At 37.6% G+C, this 21,174-nt stretch overlaps 2 protein-coding genes and 1 pseudogene across 2 annotated transcripts; all 3 read right to left on the bottom strand.

The window, feature by feature from the left end:
• Nucleotides 1-1,120: 1,120 nt before the first annotated feature.
• Nucleotides 1,121-7,504, bottom strand: LOC130435638 (zinc finger protein 208-like; annotated as a pseudogene).
• Nucleotides 7,505-9,986: 2,482 nt separating this feature from the next.
• On the bottom strand, nucleotides 9,987-12,342 carry LOC130437780 (zinc finger protein 239-like). Its single transcript, XM_056769363.1, has 2 exons — nucleotides 11,982-12,342; nucleotides 9,987-11,834 (listed from the first exon to the last, which is right to left on the bottom strand). The coding sequence occupies exons 1-2, from the start codon at nucleotides 12,178-12,180 to the stop codon at nucleotides 10,906-10,908; spliced, it is 1,128 nt and encodes a 375-aa protein (XP_056625341.1). The 5' UTR covers nucleotides 12,181-12,342; the 3' UTR covers nucleotides 9,987-10,905.
• Nucleotides 12,343-14,732: 2,390 nt separating this feature from the next.
• Nucleotides 14,733-21,044, bottom strand: LOC130435630 (zinc finger protein 271-like). Its single transcript, XM_056766394.1, has 6 exons — nucleotides 21,033-21,044; nucleotides 20,233-20,527; nucleotides 18,635-19,652; nucleotides 17,414-17,467; nucleotides 16,228-16,601; nucleotides 14,733-16,086 (listed from the first exon to the last, which is right to left on the bottom strand). Exons 1-6 carry the CDS (start codon nucleotides 21,042-21,044, stop codon nucleotides 15,275-15,277), a joined length of 2,565 nt encoding a protein of 854 aa, XP_056622372.1. The 3' UTR covers nucleotides 14,733-15,274.
• Nucleotides 21,045-21,174: the final 130 nt, after the last annotated feature.

Here is a 21,174-nt window from a genome sequence, read left to right as displayed (position 1 = left end):
CCTCTGTGTTGAGTTCATCTCCTCTTGTCCTCAGCTTTTCCTCCAGTAACTTCACCTCTTTCTTCAGCTGACAGATTTCTGTGATGAAATCATCAATATCCAGCATGGACAGATCAGTTCCCACTGATTTACAGCACATCTGTGACGTCATCGCCAACATCTCAACACAAACACACACACACACACACACACAACACTGTGTTTAAAACACTAAAGAGAGAAAATCAAAGTGATGTAAACACGCAGCGCTTGATGTTTGTCTTTCTTTCTTTCTTTAGTGGGTTTATCGGCGGACTGAAGAGCTGCAGAGCGACTCCTGCTGGACTGGAGACACATCACACTCAACACTTCTTCTTTGTCCAGTTGTATGTCAGATCACTTCTTTGGAGTTTTACCGCCACCTACTGTTTCACACTCGACATCAGATTCATGTCGATCATTAAAATGTAGGTCGAGGTTAAATTTCCTTGCAATTCGGAACCTCACTTCGTATATTTGAATATTAATTATGAATATAAACTTTATTGAAATATGTAATGTGATTGCAAAAGAGTAAAACACTTCATCACAATGTGTCGTCGAATACAGAAAATTATTTACTTTTATCTTTTAAAGTATAAATGCTTGATATTTATCAGTATAACGTTTATAATCAGTTTACATAACCGCTTTATTAATGGGTAAAACATCAGTAAAATCAAGCGCACACAATATGTTTTTTATATGTATAACATAATAAATCATTTAAATGTCACTACATCCACCAGTCACATATTGCAGTGTTTGTTGAATTCAAACAAAAGCAAACCTTAGTGACAGTCAGCAGCATGAAAGCCTGAGAGCATGATAATAAAATCATTTTAAAAATCAGTTTTTTCTTTTTACTATCATATACAAACATTGGGTTTGTGTTGCTTAAAAATAAATATGAACTGGTTTAGTTTTTCTGCAATGTTTCGGTTTTGTATACGCATTTCGTCTTCTTTGTTGTTTTGACACGTTTTTTTAATCCAATTTTTATATGAAACTTGGAAAAAACATTGTCCGAATCTATCAGAAATAAACAAAAATGATCATTTTACCAAAACACATCACACAAAAAACTTTTGAAATCCGGCCATCATGTTTTAATTTCAGTGTTTATATTTTGCTAAAACTGGGGAAAGCCGACTCAAAAGATTTGATCTTATAGTTTAGATCAAAATGGTGACTTAGATATTGGCCGAACATTATTTGTATCTGATAGGTCTCAACCAGGCTTTTTAAGAAGAGGCAGGAATCACATCATTAGGTGAACAAGTAGGTCTCAAATGTGCAATAACATCCTTAATAAATAAGAGAGAGACTGGCTGAATTTAAGAATAAGCTATGAGGCCTGTATCATACACACCTTACAAACTGAATAAAACATTAAACATTAAAGAGTAAAGTACAGCCAAAACAAGAAATAGACATAAAATTACTTTAAAGTCTACTTGAGCGTATTCTTGACACATCTAAGTTTATTCTGTTTTAAGAGGGTGATGACTTCCCTCATAAAAAATACTTTTCTTCAACAGAGAATTAACTTGAATGCTGGTAACTAACTGTGGCTTTACATGCATAATAAAGTCTAAAATCAAATTGGTTAAGAGATAAGCTATGAGGTGTGCTATGATGATCCCAGTGCAGTTTGTTCTTCATCATGTTTCTTCTGATGAGTCTGTAAATGTCTTAAATAAGAAAATCTCTCACTGCAGATGGAGCACTGATAAAGTTTCTCTCCAGTGTGAACTCTCATGACATTTAAAAGTACTTGGATTAGAAAATCTCTTTCCACAGATGATGCAGTGGTGAGGTTTCTCTCCAGTGTGAATTCTTTGATGAACTCTTAAACGACTTGAAACATTAAAGCTTTTTCCACAGTGAGAGCAGACGTAAGGTTTCTCTCCAGTGTGAATTCTCTCATGAGTTATCAGCTGAGATTTCTTAAGGAAGCGTTTATCACAGTGTGAACACTGATAGAGTTTCTCCACAGAGTGAGTTCTTCTGTGGTCCTGTAGATAATTTAACTGCTTGAAGGTTTTTCCACATTCACTGCACTGATACAGTCTATCATTGGTGTGTAAACGCACGTGTCTCTTCAGACTAGGTTTTTGGGTGAATCTCTTGTCACAGTGAGGACACTTGTATGGTTTTTCTCCCGTGTGAATTCTCTGATGAACTCTTAAAAGACTTGAATCAGAAAAGCTTTTTCCACAGTGAGAGCAGACGTAAGGTTTCTCTCCAGTGTGAGTTCTCTCGTGACGTTTAAAATTACTTGAATCAGAAAAGCTCTTCTCACAGTGAGGACACTTGTATGGTTTCACTCCAGTGTGAATTCTTTGATGAACTCTTAAATGACTTGAATGATTAAATCTCTTTCCACAGTGAGAGCAGACGTAAGGTTTCACTCCAGTGTGAGATCTCTCATGACGTATCAGATTAAATTTCTGACGGAAGCGTTTATCACAGTGTGAACACTGATAGAGTTTCTCCACAGAGTGAGTTCTTTTGTGTACCTTCAGAGCATTTAACTGTCTAAAAGTTTTTCCACATTCACTGCACTGATACAGTTTCTTATTGGTGTGTACACGCACGTGTATCTTTAGATGAATATTACGGCTGAATCTCTTCTCACAGTGAGGACACTTGTGCGGTTTTTCTCCCGTGTGAATTCTCTGATGCATAGCGAGATTTCCTTTGGTGCTGAAATATTTGTCACATTCACTGCAGTGGAAAGGTTTTTCTCCAGTGTGAATCCTCATGTGACGTATCAGACTAAAAGAGGAGACACAATTCTTCCCACACTGCTGACAGTGAAAGTGTTTCTTGTCTCTGTGCTCTTTTGAATGAAGTTTCTTCTCTTGTAAGGTAGGAAAGCTGATGTCACATCTGGTGCAGGTGAAGAGTTTCTGTTCTGTGTGTTTTCTCTCATGTGTCTCTAAACGTCTCTGTGAACTGAATGTCTTTCCACAGGTGATGCAGGAAAGAGTTTGTGCTGTCAGTCGCTGTTTTGATGTAGAGGCCGTTTCTCCATCACCACATGAATCACCGCTCTCATCTGAAACAAACACAACAGCGTTAAGAAGAAGCTCCAGCACATCTGAAACTACATCAGTGTCGACTGAGAAACTTGACTTGAGTGAAACGACCCTGATTTTATGAAACAGGAACACACGTGACAATGAAATAGTGTGGAAAGACAAACCTGAAGGAACAAAATCTGCATCAGTCTGTTCTTCCTCTGACATGGGTTCAGTTTTTATCTCCCTCATGTTCCCGCTGTTCATCAGTTTAGGTGAAGAAAACAAAGCTTGATCTTCATCAGTATCTTCTTTCTTTACTGTGGTTTGTCTTCTCATCTCCATCAGTTTCCTGCAGTCCATCAGTGTGACAGAACACATGTTCAGTGGTCTGTTGTTCAGGATCTGCTGTTCTCCAGCGTTACAGACAGAATCCAGAGACTCTGTGGAGGTTTGATCAGTAGATTCATCCTGATTCAAGGTGTGATTACTGTCACACACAGTGTCCTGAGCGTCTGTGGGGTTTGACTCGACCTTTACCACAATCTGACAAACACACAACACATCATCAGCACTGGAGCTTTATAGAGAATATATGTGTGATATATAACTTTCATTTAGTTTGACATGAATGACAGAATAAAAGCAGTGTGAGTGATTGAGGTAAATGATGTTGAATGTGTCCAAACCTCTGTGTTGAGTTCATCTCCTCTTGTCCTCAGCTTTTCCTCCAGTAACTTCACCTCTTTCTTCAGCTGACAGATTTCTGTGATGAAATCATCAATATCCAGCATGGACAGATCAGTTCCCACTGATTTACAGCACATCTGTGACGTCATCGTTAACATCTAAACACACACACACACAACACACACACACACACACAGACACACAACACTGTGTTTAAAACACTAAAGAGAGAAAATCAAAGTGATGTAAACACGCAGCGCTTGATGTTTGTCTTTCTTTCTTTCTTTAGTGGGTTTATCGGCGGACTGAAGAGCTGCAGAGCGACTCCTGCTGGACTGGAGACACATCACACAGACTCTACAGAACAAAAGTATGTTGTTGGTAATTATTTTTTGGAACTATTATTATTATTATTTTTCGACCGACGTCGGTTCGGTTCATTGGTTCGGTTCATTGGTTCGGTTCAATGGTTCGGTTCAATTGCAGACGGGCTCTGGGCTCAACTGTTTTTCCTATCCTGGGTAGCCCGGATGTTTCCATGTGAATATTTAACTTGAATTTTTCGATCTGAATTTGAGCAGTCGAATTAGACATATGTTTTCTTTGAAAAGTATTAACTTGAAATTTGAGATCTGAATAAGAGCAATCAAATTTGATCAATTTGAATGTTTTTTATCTGAAATTCTGTAAGTTGATTTTTTTTGTATCTGAATTTGTGAGCATTAAATTCAGGTTTTTAAATTGGAAATCAAGAATTTTCATATTTAAATTTCATAGACGTAAATTCGAAACAATTAAATTCAGATACATGGTTTCCAATGTAAAATAATTCAAAATCAAGTATTCATAGGCTGTTAAATTTCAAAACATTATGTCTCTTATTTGCTTCCATAATTTGCACTTCTCAGAAAACATTTAAGATGTTTACTTACGACTCAGAGGATTGGGATTGGAAGACGAGGGCAATGTACTTATTCTTAATGAAAATTTCAAATTCGACCAAAATCCATATTTTTCACTTATTTTTCCTGTAGCTCAAGATTAGACCGTGCGCGTGCGGATTCCGATTTATTTTAACATCAGTAGTGTGGTTGACACCTTTTTCACCTCTTCCGAGTTTGCAATTATAAAAAAAACTTTAGTTTAAGGAATGTTAGTAAGAGAAGAGTCCCACCGAGTAGACTAGATTTAATTTTGTGTGAAGGTATGACGGAAGGCACATGCGCCACCTGTTGTCAAACAGTGGAATTACAAATTCACATCATCCGAAGTGTTGAGATTTATTATCGTATGTAGAACTGTTAAGCAGCCATAAAATATTATTTATCATTTAACTTTAAAGGCCGAAATGTAAGGTTTGTCATTTTATTAACACTTTTTTTGGTCAAAACTTTATGTTGTTGTAAATTCTGTTTTGTGTTCAGAAAGAGGGAGAGAGTATACTGTATTGTAATGATTTATTGTGGTGGTTTTAGTATTGGTCTGTATCATTGGATTACTAATATTCTCAGGATTTGCAGCCAAAGGATGTTGCGTTCATCACTGATTGATGAAAGGCAGATTTCACTTTGTCTGTTTACTAATACAAATGATGTGAAAATCCCCTTATGAGCTCTCTTGTGTTTGTGACATAGGGAGAGGGGACTCGCTGTCCAGAATTAGTGGTTTATTCTGCTAATCTTCAATCTGTCTTGGTGGGGAACAGCAACTCCCTGTTTGTGGGAATCTAAAATAAATCAATTAAATAAAAATGAAGAAAAACAAGACATAATTTAATACAACATACAGTCAACCAGTCTCGGCAGTAGCATGTCACAGTAATAATATTACTTTTCTCAGTACTTAGAACAATTTACTGATGGACACCTTACAAACAGAATAAATCAATAAACATTAAAGAGTAAAGTACAGCCAAAACCAAAAAAATAGACATCGAAATAACATTAAAGTCTACATAAGCGTATTTTTGACCTTGACATGTACACATCTAAGTTTATTCTGTTTTAAGAGGGTGATGACTTTCCACCAAAAAATACTTTTCTTCAACAAAAGAACTTTACAAGTTTAAACAGAAGGGGGCATTTAGGATTTTTTTTCGATCTGCTTCAACACTTTTAGCGAGCACTCAGACTTCCAACAGATTGAGACACTATGATGATCCCAGTGCAGTTTGTTCTTCAGCATGTTTCTTCTGATGAGTCTGTAAATGTCTTAAATAAGAAAATCTCTCACTGCAGATGGAGCACTGATGAGGTTTCTCTCCTGTGTGAACTCTATGATGACGTTTAAAAGTACTTGGATCAGAAAAGCTCTTTCCACAGATGATGCAGTGATAAGGTTTTTCTCCAGTGTGAATTCTTTGATGAACTCTTAAAAGACTTGAATCAGAAAAGTTCTTTCCACAGTGAGAGCAGACGTAAGGTTTCTCTCCAGTGTGAATTCTCTCATGAGTTATCAGCTGAGATTTATGAAGGAAGCGTTTATCACAGTGTGAACACTGATAGAGTTTCTCCACAGAGTGAGTTCTTCTGTGGTCATGTAGATAGTTTGACTGCTTGAAGGTTTTTCCACATTCACTGCACTGATATGGTCTCTCATCGGTGTGTACACACATGTGTCTCTTCAGATTAATTCTACGGCTGAAACACTTCTCACAGTGAGGACACTTGTGTGGTTTCTCTCCAGTGTGAATTCTCTGATGAGCTCTTAAACTACTTGAATCAGAAAAGCTCTTTCCACAGTGAGAGCAGACGTAAGGTTTCACTCCAGTGTGAATTCTCTCATGAGTTATCATCTGACATTTCTGACGGAAGCGTTTATCACAGTGTGAACACTGATAGAGTTTCTCCACAGAGTGTGTTCTTTTGTGTACCTTCAAAGCATTTAACTGTCTAAAGTTTTTTCCACATTCACTGCACTGATACGGTCTCTCATTGGTGTGAACACGCACATGTATCTTCAGATGAACATTACAGCTGAATCTCTTGTCACAGTGAGGACACTTGTGCGGTTTTTCTCCCGTGTGAATTCTCTGATGAACAGCAAGATTTCCTTTGGTGCTGAAATATTTGTCACATTCACTGCAGTGGAAAGGTTTTTCTCCAGTGTGTGTCCTCATGTGACGTTTTAGACTAGAAGAGGAGACAAAACTCTTCCCACACTGCTGACAGTGAAAGTGTTTCTTGTCTCTGTGCTCTTGTGAATGAAGTTTCTTCTCTTGTAAGGTAGGAAAGCTGATGTCACATCTCCTGCAGGTGAAGAGTTTCTGTTCTGTGTGTTTTGATGTAGAGGCCGTTTCTCCATCACCACATGAATCACCGCTCTCATCTGAAACAAACACAACAGCGTTAAGAAGAAGCTCCAGCACATCTGAAACTACATCAGTGTCGACTGAGAAAGAGAAATGTTTTTGTAGTTTTCTCAAGTGACCAAAAAACATATTTTTTGAAAAGGCATCTTACATCACAGTGAAAAAAACAACAGATAAAACATACCTGAAGGAATAAAATTATCATGATTCTCATGTTCATCAGTCTGTTCTTCCTTTACTGTGGTTTGTGTTTCCATCTCCATCAGTTTCCTGCAGTCCATCAGTGTGACAGAACACATGTTCAGTGGTCTGGTGTTCATGATCTGCTGTTCTCCAGCGTTACAGACAGAATCCAGAGACTCTGTGGAGGTTTGATCAGTAGATTCATCCTGATTCAAGGTGTGATTACTGTCACACACAGTGTCCTGAGCGTCTGTGGGGTTTGACTCGACCTTTACCACAATCTGACAAACACACAACACATCATCAGCACTGGAGCTTTATAGAGAATATATGTGTGATATATAACTTTCATTTAGTGTGACATGAATGACAGAATAAAAACAGTGTGAGTGATTGAGGTAAATGATGTTGAATGTGTCCAAACCTCTGTGTTGAGTTCATCTCCTCTTGTCCTCAGCTTTTCCTCCAGTAACTTCACCTCTTTCTTCAGCTGACAGATTTCTGTGATGAAATCATCAATATCCAGCATGGACAGATCAGTTCCCACTGATTTACAGCACATCTGTGACGTCATAGCCAACATCTCAACACAAACACACACACACACACACACAACACTGTGTTTAAAACACTAAAGAGAGAAAATCAAAGTGATGTAAACACGCAGCGCTTGATGTTTGTCTTTCTTTCTTTCTTTAGTGGGTTTATCGGCGGACTGAAGAGCTGCAGAGCGACTCCTGCTGGACTGGAGACACATCACACTCAACACTATAGATTCATGATTAATTTCTCATCGTGTCAGTGTTTTGTGTCTGATAAAAGGAGACTGATCATACAGCAGGATAGAAAACAACTTGCTCATGACAAAGCTTCAATGCGTTAAACCAAAGCGATGTTTTATCAATACTTTGTCTTTTCTCTGTACATCAGAATGTGTCTTGATTACTTTTCCCGAAAGAAAACACCCGCAAAAACGTCATTAATAGTAATTAACAGTTCCCCTAACGTTAGTTTTTGGTTCCCAGAACGTTTTATTTCCGTAAAGATAACCGAAAAACAAAACTTTCTGCGAATCAGAAACTAACGTAGGGGAACGTTCCCAGAACGTTAGCACAAAATATTTTTCTCTGGTCCGTTTGGCATCACTACACTTTTCGTGTCAATTTATTTATATAGAACTCTTCACAATGTGCACTGTTTCAAAACAGCTTTACAGGAGAAAATCAGAAAACAGAAAAACACAGAAAGGTAAAACACAGAACAGTGCATAGTGTCTATAGAACGAGTAAGATCAGTGTAATAAATAATATCTAATAAATAATTGTATTCTCCCGGTGAGCAAGCCAACACTGCCCTGCTGTGGAGAGGAACCTAAACTCCAATGATTGAATAATGGAGAAATAAAACCTCTGGAGACTCAGCCAGGAGGACCAGATCCCCTCTGAAGTCAGTAAGGATACATGATCCATGGTATGTTGTCATCCATCCCTTATCTAATCTAATTAAAATAAGGAAAATACATCAGCCCACACAATATGGACGTTGAAATCAATGCATTAAATTATTATTTTAGCCAAATAATTCCCTTTTCATTACAGAAGTAGCCTGATTTTCGATTTAAACAGCACAGTAACCTTATATCATTTCTAATAAAACACAGCCTTCCTCAACATCAGACTTTATAGATATTAAAATAAAATAACCAATGACTTTAAATATTAAATAATATATTTAAGCAGATTTTTATTGACAGAAGAAAAAACATTTAATGATCTTCAGGATCACAACATTCCCTGAGTTCAGTCCTCACATCATAATCTGTTGATTTCAATGTCAAATCAATCGATATTAGTTTACGCTCAAATCTGTACGTTTTAAAATAAAAAATGAAAATAAATTAACTAATGTGAAATGAATGAGGTAAAACGAAATTACAATTAATTTTTAAATGACGGGAGTGCGCGGTAGAGCTGAGAATGCACGTGCACGAGCACACACACCTGTAACAGACAATCTCACTAAAGAAATACACATGGATATATATGATTGTATATTTTCATTTAGCTTAACTAGTTTATTATCTTCAGCCATAAAAGGGCACATTTATTCATTTCATTTGGTCAATATAACATGTTTTGATGTGATCTTATCATTTCTGTATTGCATATGTCACGACGTTTACCAGTTTTTACTATTTCTACCATTCAAAAATTACCAAAAAATAAACATCAGGGATCATTTTATTTTGGGTTATATTCTGGTTGCAAAAAATAACCAATATATATTCATCAGGGAACGTTACGTTTCAATTGTTTTTTGGTTCCAAATTAAATGAAACCTTAAAATAACTGCTTAGAACGTTATTTTTTAATTCCCAAAAAATAACCAAAAGGGATCAAAAACTAACGTAAGGGGTTTTGTGTTTGCTGGGCCTTTTAAAATAGTGTCATTAACATGGACACATCTGAGTCAAAGTGTGATGATTTCACACCAATTTTCTTCAACAAGATAATTTATTTGATAGATAAGATAAGTCTAAAATCTACATCAAGTTTAAACAAAAGAGAACATTTGGGGAGGTTTCAATCCGCTTGACAAACCTGTATGACTCACTTTTCAGAACACAACAGATATTTTGAAGAACGTTGATAATCAAACAACTAAGGGTGTAACGATATTTGAATCGAATTATCCGCGATACCATCCTTGAAACTCCCACGGTGTACCGCGATGCCCCGGCCTCGTCCATCACGTGCGTCAGCTGCGCGATACGTTTCCTTGCGAAGTTAAAAGCATTTCACTTCAAGTTTATTGCGCGAGCTCTAAAAGGGTAAGCAGCATAATAAAGATATCTGTTTATAATGTTCATCAAAGCACATGGCACTTGAAAACACTCACTAAAGGAATTGTGTTCTCTCATAGGAGCTGTTCACAACAAAAAAAGGAAGAAAGTAGCTTTAAGAAATATGTGCTTTAAATATGGAAAAGTGTGAAAGAGAGTTTACATATACAATAAAATAATTCAATCATAAACAATAATTGGTATTAATAACCAATTGATTTATTAATGTATTAAATACATTTCAATAAAGTTTTATTGATTCCTTTTTCTTACCTCACCCCACAAATCTGATGCTCTTAAATGAAAGGCTGGTGCCATGAATAGCAGCAGTGCCACCTCTCTCAAGAGTTAGTGTAGAGCCCAGCTCTGTCAAGTTTAGGTTTACATTAAGAGTTATTTACTTCATTTTTTTTACTGAGGCTTACTGCTCTAAAAAATATATAAAACTTAGTCAATAAAGTTCAAGTAAACAAGTTAAGTTGTTGTTGTTATTATTTAGATAAAACGATTTTGGCTTTATGTAGCATTGCTTGTGCCATGAACCCTGCACACACATCGAACCGAAACCAAAACAGTCGTGTGAACCGAACCGTGGCATTGATGCGTCACTACACCCCTACATACAACACTGAACTCCATTGACTTCCACCTAATAAACACAAAACGACTGAGACATTTCTCCAAATATCTTCTGTTTTGTTCACATACAGGTTTTACGAACACATGAGGAGAATAACTGATGACAGAATGTTGATTTCAGTTTCAACTGTCCATTTTAAAGTGATATTGTCCCCAGCATTGGCAGCGAGCACTCAGACTTTTAACAGATTGAGACGTTATGATGATTCCAGTGCAGTTTGTTCTTCAGCATGTTTCTTCTGATGAGAATTAAAAATTCCTAAATAAGTGAATCTCTCTCCACAGATGGAGCATTGATAAGGTTTCTCTCCAGTGTGAACTCTCTCATGGGTTCTCAAGACACCTGATTGAGCAAACGTCTTGTCACACTGAGAACATTTGAAGGGTCTTTCACCTGTGTGAGTTCTATTATGCATTTGTAGGGTAGTATATTGAGTGAATCTCTTCTCACAAACACTGCAGTGGTAAGGTTTCTCTCCAGTGTGAATTCTCTCATGAGTGATCAGATGAGCTTTCTGACAGAAGTGTTTATCACAGTGTGAACACTGATAGAGTTTCTCCAGAGAGTGAGTTCTTCTGTGGTCCTGTAGATAATTTAACTGCTTGAAGGTTTTTCCACATTCACTGCACTGATATGGTCTCTCATTGGTGTGGACACACATGTGTCTCTTCAGATTAATTCTACGGCCGAATCTAATCTCACACTGAGGACATTTGTGTGGTTTTTCCCCTGTATGAATTCTCTGATGAGCAACAAGAGTTCCTTTGGTGCTGAAATATTTGTCACATTCACTGCAGTGGAAAGGTTTTTCTCCAGTGTGAATCCTCATGTGACGTATCAGACTAAAAGAGGAGACACAATTCTTCCCACACTGCTGACAGTCAAAGTGTTTCTTGTCTCTGTGCTCTTGTGAATGAAGTTTCTTCTCTTGTAAGGTAGGAAAGCTGATGTCACATCTCCTGCAGGTGAAGAGTTTCTGTTCTGTGTGTTTTCTCTCATGTGTCTCTAAACGTCTCTGTGAACTGAATGTCTTTCCACAGGTGATGCAGGAAAGAGTTTGTGCTGTCAGTCGCTGTTTTGATGTAGAGGCCGTTTCTCCATCACCACATGAATCACCGCTCTCATCTGAAACAAACACAACAGCGTTAAGAAGAAGCTCCAGCACATCTGAAACTACATCAGTGTCGACTGAGAAACTTGACTTGAGTGAAACGACCCTGATTTTATGAAACAGGAACACACATGACAATGAAATAGTGTGGAAAGACAAACCTGAAGGAACAAAATCTGCATCAGTCTGTTCTTCCTCTTCAGGCTTGGGTTCAGTTTTTATCTCCCCCATGTTCCCGCTGTTCATCATTTTAGGTGAAGAAAACAAAGCTTGATCTTCATCAGTCTGTTCTTCCTTTACTGTGAGTTCAGTCTTCATCTCCATCAGTTTCCTGCAGTCCATCAGTGTGACAGAACACATGTTGAGTGGTCTGGTGTTCAGGATCTGCTGTTCTCCAGCGTTACAGACAGAATCCAGAGACTCTGTGGAGGTTTGATCAGTAGATTCATCCTGATTCAAGGTGTGATTACTGTCACACACAGTGTCCTGAGCGTCTGTGGGGTTTGACTCGACCTTTACCACAATCTGACAAACACACAACACATCATCAGCACTGGAGCTTTATAGAGAATATATGTGTGATATATAACTTTCATTTAGTTTGACATGAATGACAGAATAAAAACAGTGTGAGTGATTGAGGTAAATGATGTTGAATGTGTCCAAACCTCTGTGTTGAGTTCATCTCCTCTTGTCCTCAGCTTTTCCTCCAGTAACTTCACCTCTTTCTTCAGCTGACAGATTTCTGTGATGAAATCATCAATATCCAGCATGGACAGATCAGTTCCCACTGATTTACAGCACATCTGTGACGTCATAGCCAACATCTCAACACAAACACACACACACACACACACAACACTGTGTTTAAAACACTAAAGAGAGAAAATCAAAGTGATGTAAACACGCAGCGCTTGATGTTTGTCTTTCTTTCTTTCTTTAGTGGGTTTATCGGCGGACTGAAGAGCTGCAGAGCGACTCCTGCTGGACTGGAGACTCGCTCAACATTTCGTACACTTGGCAGATTTATCTCTCAACACATTAGATTCCAGTTTAAAATAACCACTGTTAGTCATATGTGAAGTGTATATTAAGGAACGTTTAAAACAGCAGTATAATAATTCACGCTTTATGTGCAAAAACATGTTGATACAACAAGAGTGTAACATGCATTAGATTACATGAGCTAACCATAAACAATAATTAATCTTATTTCATTTTTATTTCATCATGTATTTAAAAAAGTGGTAAATGTAACATGCACAGTGAACAAACAAGAACAATTGTACTTACATTAACTAACATAAAAAAGGCCAAATAAATGCTTAAAACGTTCAGTGCTCCGTGTTGTTCATATAGCTTATGTTAACAATAAAAAACCATAACAACATTTCTGTAGTGTGTTTCGGGGATCATAAGGATTTATTGATGTACTGGTTCCTATCTACCATATAAAACCAGACACCATTTTAGTTTAAATTGAAACCATTGAGATTCCCATTATAATAATAACATTTTCTTTTGTGTTTGGAGCAGGTTTGTTTTTCCAGCAGTGAACCTTATAAAGTGTTGTCAATGTTTCAATGTAAAGACAATAAATAACAAAAAAAATTATTAAGGATACAGTGAACAATCTTTGAGTCTGAACCTCAGTACATATCTGTATGCAGATCATGTGCAGTTTACTCAAGCTGTATGGAATAATTTATATGGTTGTGTAAAAGCCTGATGGTCTTAATGTCACTATCAATACATAACATGCAAAATACTTTTTTTAACCCTGTTCAGAGCAAAATTACTTATTTTTAATTTAAAAGTTTTATTTCACTAATGTTTAATCTTTAAGATTTTGTATTTTTATGAAACATCACTAAAACTTTTGTATCAGAGACTCGAATAGTGTGTAGAATTTGATTTTAATAATCTAAACTTAAACAAGTGAAACATTATGTTTGTTCTGCAGAAGGTAAATCTTCATTACGACCATTATTATTCGTAATCCCATCACCAACCAAGAGCAAAGACAGACTACTTGTTGCACATTAATGCTAAACAGTATTTACAATACTTAGTATTTAATACTAAACTTTCATCACATGACAGCAGTTTGAAGTTATAGCTTCACACAGTTACATTATGCATTACTTTTCCCGCATAGCACGTTCCTCTGTTGTCTGATATTGGCGTGTGGGTTGTAGTTTGGGGGGTTTCATTTGTTGGGGCTCTGTCGGTCTGGTCTGGTCTTGTTTTGTGGTCGATGTTGGACAACAGAGGAATAAAGTTACATTATGCCATTACAATTTTCTCCTGGTTGTTCTTTGTGTTCTGTGGTTGATCGTGGAGTGGGCCTGGGTTGGAACTGCACGATTTCGGCGGGTGGGCTCTCCCTCTTCCTCGTGAATATTTGCTCGGTGGCTTTTGGTCGGGCTCACTGAGTGCACCTATGACACGTCAGAGGGGATCTTGTCCTCCCGGCTGAGCCTGGTTTCTCCCGAGGTTTTATTTCTCCATTAATCAATGACTGGAGTTTGGGTTCCTTGCCACAGCAGGGCAGTGTTGGCTTGCTCACCGGGAGACTACATTTATTTATTAGATATTATTTATTACACTGATCTTGCTTGTTATATAAACACTGTGCACTGTTTTACCTTTCTGTTTTTTTTTCAGATTTTCTAATTTGCTCCTGTAAAGCTGCTTTGGACCAATTCACATGGTGAAAAGTGCTATATAAATACATTGAATTGAAATTGAATTATAATAATAATCATCATTATGAAATGCACTTGCAGACATGATCACAGCACCACAGATCTGTTCAATGTCACACATGAGAGTAATAAAACACATCAGAAACACACAGAGAGTCAAACACTCTTCATTTCTTCATTCTAATAAATGTCTTTATTATTTTTACCAAGATTGGCCGGCAAACATAGAACAGCTTTTGTCACAAGGCTGCATATGAATCAATGTCAAGAATGTCCAGAAGATGGCACTCTTGACATAAGTACATGACATCATTTAGATCTTTACAGAATTAAAAACGGGCTCCATGAGGAGGTCAGAACAGCTGAAGATGCTGAAGAAGTCAAGGTGATACTCAATCATGCCGAAAGTTCTCAGAACTAAACTTATGAACACATCACAGACGTTCAGGATGTTAAGTGACTGCTTGAAACAAGCTAGTGGCTTGCTAGACACCACTTCCGCATTTGTCCACGACACTGTTGTCACTGTTGTTCTCGGTTTCTATGTCAGTAAAGTTGGTAACAAATGGTCATGTGCATTTAATGCCATAGACAGGTGACTGCATAGCCGCTGGTCACTGTTTAGAAAGCCAATTTTCTCACGATTTAAAAGTAGTTGGAAACCTTTAACTCAGGTGAACAAAATATATAACACTAGCCTAGTGCTTTTTGGATATTTTACTGCAAAATTGTTACAAACTGCACCTTTAAGTTCTCTGATGTTTTAAACAATTGTGCTGACAATTAAAACTCTTCCCACAAAGACTGCAGTCATAAGGTTCTTCTCCAGTGTGAATTCTCTTATGAATTATAAAAGTACTTCGATCAGTAAAGCTCTTTCCACACTGAGAGCAGACGTAAGGTTCTTCACCGGTGTGAGTTCTCTCATGAGTTATCAGATTAGATTTCTGACAGAAACGTTTATCACAGCGTGAACACTGATAGAGTTGCTTCTTAGTGTGTTGTTTTAGGTGTAACTTTAGATCATATGACCTCTTATAGGCTTGTCCACATTCACTGCACTGATACGGTCTCTCATTAGTGTGGACACGCACGTGTATCTTAACATGAGATGAATGGCTGAATCTCTTCTCACACTGAGGACACTTGTACGGTTTTTCTCCCGTGTGAACTCTCTGATGAAGAACAAGATTTCCTTTGGTTCTGAAACACTTGCCACATTCACTGCAGTGGAAAGGTTTTTCATCACTGTGTGTCCTCGTGTGAATCTTTAGATTAGAAGACGAGCTAAAACTCCTGCCACACAGCTGACAGTCAAAGTGTTTCTCGTCTCTGTGCTCTTGTGCATGAAGTTTCTTCTCTTGTAAGGTAGGAAAGCTGATGTCACATCTGGTGCAGGTGAAGAGTTTCTGTTCTGTGTGTTTTCTCTCATGTGTCTCTAAACGTCTCTGTGAACTGAATGTCTTTCCACAGGTGATGCAGGAAAGAGTTTGTGCTGTCAGTCGCTGTTTTGATGTAGAGGCCGTTTCTTCATCACCACATGAATCACCGCTCTCATCTGAAACAAACACAACAGCGTTAAGAAGAAGCTCCAGCACATCTGAAACTACATTAGTATCTTGAGTAACCAAAAACACTTTTATGAAACAGCAACACACATGACGGTGTAATATTAAAAACAACAAAAGAGGAAACATACCCGAAGGAGTAAAACCATCACCACCATCATTCTCATCTTCACCAGTCTGATCTTTGTCTGATGTTTCTTCTGTTTTTATCTCCAGGTTCTCATCACTCTCCAGTTTGCCTGAAGGAACAAAATCATCATGATTCTCATCTTCATCAGTCTGTTCTTCCTTTACTGTGAGTTCTGTTTTCATCTCCATCAGTTTCCTGCAGTCCATCAGTGTGACAGAACACATTTTCAGTGGTCTGGTGTTCAGGATCTGCTGTTCTCCAGCGTTACAGACAGAATCCAGAGACTCTGTGGAGGTTTGATGACGAAATACACACAGAAAGCACGTGAAAATCAAAGTGATGTAAGCACGCAGCGCTTGATGTTTGTCTTTCTTTCTTTCTTTAGTGGGTTTATCGGCGGACTGAAGAGCTGCAGAGCGACTCCTGCTGGACTGGAGACACATCACACTCAACACTAGACTCATGACGATCTGTTGATACATTATTTGATTGTTTTAATGTAAATGCTCTTTAGTCCAGGTTAAACTTCTGTGTAGTCACTTTACATAAAAGCTAAAAAATATCAAATGAATCTAGACTTTTTTGTTCGCGGATGGCAACATCATCACTCACAATGTGGTGTTGAATATTGTCAATAATTTACTTTTCAAAATCCAAAGCTTAGTATTTCTGACGAAAATGCCCGTTATCGATCAGTATACATTTTTAGTCCGAGTGTAAAATCATTTAATCATTTATGGTCCTGTTACAGCAAGTGCACTGTATCAGCAACATAACACCAGTTTTCTGTTCAAATCTCTGTTACATTTATTAACAAGATAGCATCTGTCCATTTTTACATGTAAAATTGTTCACCCAACAAACAAGTGAGGTCTGCGCATTATGTCTATATTGCGTCGGTCAGTCCAGAACTATATCTGTAGTTCTACAGGACGAGCAAATCCAGTACGGAATCTGACCACGACCTCTCTTGGACGTAGATATGAGGTAAAAAAATACGTCAAGCGAGTTTTTGGACGTCTATTTACGTGCAAGACTGGTACTGGCATGTTATTTTATAGTAAATATATATTTTTAGTAATATAACACAATGTATCGTTTTATAAATGTACGTGACAATTTTATACAATTTATAAACTTTCCTAATTCAATGCTCGCGTGCCAAAAGTCTGCGAAACAAACCGCACGGGCGAAGCTCAAACAGAAGGTGGCAGTAATGCGTCAAATCGGATGACAGCTGACTTAAACACCAAAGAAGAAGAAGCAGAAGCAGCCCTCGAAAGATTTGTGTCTGCAGCCGCTCCCTCGCTCACTCCTTCACTATAATGATATTTCAGTCCACTTCATGGGGAAGAAGTGAATGAAAATGAGTGAAGGATTTCGGACACTGACGTAATATAACCCCAGTACTGTCCGGACATTCGGCATCGTTTTTAATACAGAAAACAAAACACTATTTGTCACGTTTTTTTTACTTTAGCGTTTTTTTCCGTAAAATAAAATGTTTTAGTATGTTTAAAATAAAGCAGAACTGTCTATAACATTAATTTTATTAGTTTATTCTTAAAAACACGAAAATAACTGTCAAGAAGAACAAACACAAGTGTATAAACGTGCATTTGTGGCATACGGTCAGTTTGATGACTAGTGCCGCATTATCACCATTAATACCTATGAAACTAATGATTATATTACTACTAGAGCACAAAATACTTTAGTGGGGTACAAAATTCATCTCCAACTGCCAGGTCAAATTTGAGTCTTATTTGTTGTCTTTTTTTTTAAAGTACGGTTTTTATTATGATGAATTCGGTTAAATTTGGTATGTTGAGTTATTGTTGGCTCGTAAGACATAATACTGAATGTTTTTTCTTATTCATAAGTAAGTCTACAAATTAACAAATTAAAATGTATTATTTTACATACAAAGTGTTGCACAGTTTAGTGTCAACAAGAAATATTCAAAAATGAACGTCAGGTTTCTATTCAATGTAACAACAAGCATCTGCAAAAAACACAACAACCCAAAACAAATACGTTGTCACAACCCTGATAGCACACATACATCTGTGAGACATCTGTTTGATGTCTGCATTTACATCGGCAAGACATATCTTTTTTTATTGTTTGCTAATCTGGAATTTGTCTCGGAGTCGTCAGATGTCACATCTGAAAGATTTCAGCAAGATGTTTAGGATTTAGAATGAATGTAAAACTGTTCTTTCTGAGATGTTTTACAGGTCTTTAGCATTTTATAGATCTAAGTAAGTAAGACTCGATCTGCCCCAATCAAACTTACAAATAACTCCACAGATTGCAGAAAATGTTTTTCATAAAAACAAAGGAATTTACTATAAATACAATAATTCCAGATTACAGACACTATTTATAATAATAGAAAAAGACACTATGATGATTCCAGTGCAGTTTGTTCTTCAGCATGTTTCTTCTGATGAGAATTAAAACTTCCTAAATAAGTGAATCTCTCTCCACAGATGGAGCATTGATAAGGTTTCTCTCCAGTGTGAACTCTCTCATGGGTTCTCAGGACGTCTGGTCGACCAAACGTCTTGTCACACTGAGAACATTTATAAAGTCTTTCACCTGAATGAATTCTCTGATGATTCACTAAATTGCTGTGACGCTTGAAACTCTTCTCACAAACACTGCAGTGATGAGGTTTTTCTCCAGTATGAACTCTCTGATGATCTCTGAAATGATGTGGATGAGAAAATCTCTTTCCACAGTGAGAGCAGAGATAAGGTTTCTCTCCAGTGTGAGTTCTCTCATGAGTTATCAGATTAGATTTATGACGGAAACATTTATCACAGTGTGAACACTGATAGAGTTTCTCCTCAGAATGTGTTTTTTGGTGCGACTTTAAAGAACTTGATCCTGTAAAGGTTTTTCCACATTCACTGCACTGATACGGTCTCTCATTGGTGTGGACACGCACGTGTATCTTAACATGAGATGAATGGTTAAATCTCTTGTCACAGTGAGGACACTTGTGCGGTTTTTCTCCCGTGTGAATTCTATTATGATCAACAAGATTTGATTTGGACCTGAAATATTTGTCACATTCACTGCAGTGGAAAGGTTTTTCATCAGTGTGTGACATCATGTGAATCTTCAGACTAGAAGACGAGATACAAGCTCTCCCACACTGCTGACAGTGAAAGTGTTTCTCGTCTCTGTGCTCTTGTGAATGAAGTTTCTTCTCTTGTAAGGTAGGAAAGCTGATGTCACATCTGGTGCAGGTGAAGAGTTTCTGTTCTGTGTGTTTTCTCTCATGTGTCTCTAAACGTCTCTGTGAACTGAATGTCTTTCCACAGGTGATGCAGGAAAGAGTTTGTGCTGTCAGTCGCTGTTTTGATGTAGAGGCCGTTTCTCCATCACCACATGAATCACCGCTCTCATCTAGAACTAACACAAGAGCGTTAAGAAGAAGCTCCAGCACATCTGAAACTACATCAGTTTCGACTGAGAAATGAAACATGTGGTCACAAGTGAGTGAAATGTTATAAAAGAAAACCAAAAAGATTATTATTGTATGTCAGACTTTTTGTCTGAAAGGTGGCAGTGTGTGAAAATGGGGAACATGTATCCGACTCCAGAATCATCAGTACTGGATCCCCCCAAGGCTGTGTTCTATCCCCTCTCATCTTCTCCATAAACATCAACCCCCGGCAGGAAATTGAGGTCCATCAAGACTGGAACCTCACGCAACAAAAACAGTTTCTTCCCATCTGCATCTTGACTACCAATCACACAATGGACTTCAAACTGCACCTATACTGCTGATCAAAAACTATGAATCATTGCACTGTTGTACACCCTACACAAAAAATCTATTCCTTTTTTTGACATTCTTAAATTGTTTTATTCAATATAGTTCATTTTTCAAGTCTTGTTTTACTAACTGGATACACCAGCCTACCAAGGCAAATTCCTTGTACATGTGAAGTCATGGTACTTGGCAATAAATAATTCTGATTAAACATACCTGAAGGAATAAAATCATCATCATCTTTATCTCCATCAGTGTTATGTTGTTCTTGTTCTTCTTCTTCTTCTGTGGTTTGTGTTTTCATCTCCATCAGTTTCCTGCAATCCATCAGTGTGACAGAACACATGTTCAGTGGTCTGGTGTTCAGGATCTGCTGTTCTCCAGCGTTACAGACAGAATCCAGAGACTCTGTGGAGGTTTGATCAGTAGATTCATCCTGATTCAAGGTGTGATTACTGTCACACACAGTGTCCTGAGCGTCTGTGGGGTTTGACTCGACCTTTACCACAATCTGACAAACACACAACACATCATCAGCACTGGAGCTTTATAGAGAATATATGTGTGATATATAACTTTCATTTAGTTTGACATGAATGACAGAATAAAAACAGTGTGAGTGATTGAGGTAAATGATGTTGAATGTGTCCAAACCTCTGTGTTGAGTTCATCTCCTCTTGTCCTCAGCTTTTCCTCCAGTAACTTCACCTCTTTCTTCAGCTGACAGATTTCTGTGATGAAATCATCAATATCCAGCATGGACAGATCAGTTCCCACTGATTTACAGCACATCTGTGACGTCATCTTTAACATCTGAACACACACACACACACAGACACACAACACTGTGTTTAAAACACTAAAGAGAGAAAATCAAAGTGATGTAAACACGCAGCGCTTGATGTTTGTCTTTCTTTCTTTCTTTAGTGGGTTTATCGGCGGACTGAAGAGCTGCAGAGCGACTCCTGCTGGACTGGAGACACATCACACTTTACATTTCATGCAGTCGTCCTCACTGATCTCAACATCCCTTAAATTTATCGTTTGATTGGCTTGAGATTGAAGGCAATTAGAAAATCGTTAAAGATTGTAGAATGTGAATCATATTTTGCTTTAATTTAGGCATTTCATTTAACCATTACAAGGTTACTGGTAAAC

The sequence above is a fragment of the Triplophysa dalaica genome, chromosome 2 (genome assembly GCF_015846415.1).
Source record: "Triplophysa dalaica isolate WHDGS20190420 chromosome 2, ASM1584641v1, whole genome shotgun sequence".
Lineage (NCBI taxonomy): Eukaryota > Metazoa > Chordata > Actinopteri > Cypriniformes > Nemacheilidae > Triplophysa > Triplophysa dalaica.
Note: the sequence above shows the minus strand (reverse complement) of the source record. Positions and strands in the feature narration are given on the sequence as shown.

Coding starts and splice junctions, on each gene's coding strand:
- LOC130437780 (XM_056769363.1), bottom strand. CDS start 12,180: ATGTGTTCTGTCACACTGATGGACTGCAGGAAACTGATGGAGATGAAG. Junction 11,835..11,981: donor TGCAGATTTTGTTCCTTCAG/GTTTGTCTTTCC, acceptor TGTTTGTTTCAG/ATGAGAGCGGTGATTCATGT.
- LOC130435630 (XM_056766394.1), bottom strand. Junction 19,653..20,232: donor TGATGATTTTATTCCTTCAG/GTATGTTTAATC, acceptor CTCTTGTGTTAG/TTCTAGATGAGAGCGGTGAT. Junction 16,602..17,413: donor CTTCTGTTTGAGCTTCGCCC/GTGCGGTTTGTT, acceptor CACTAAAGAAAG/AAAGAAAGACAAACATCAAG.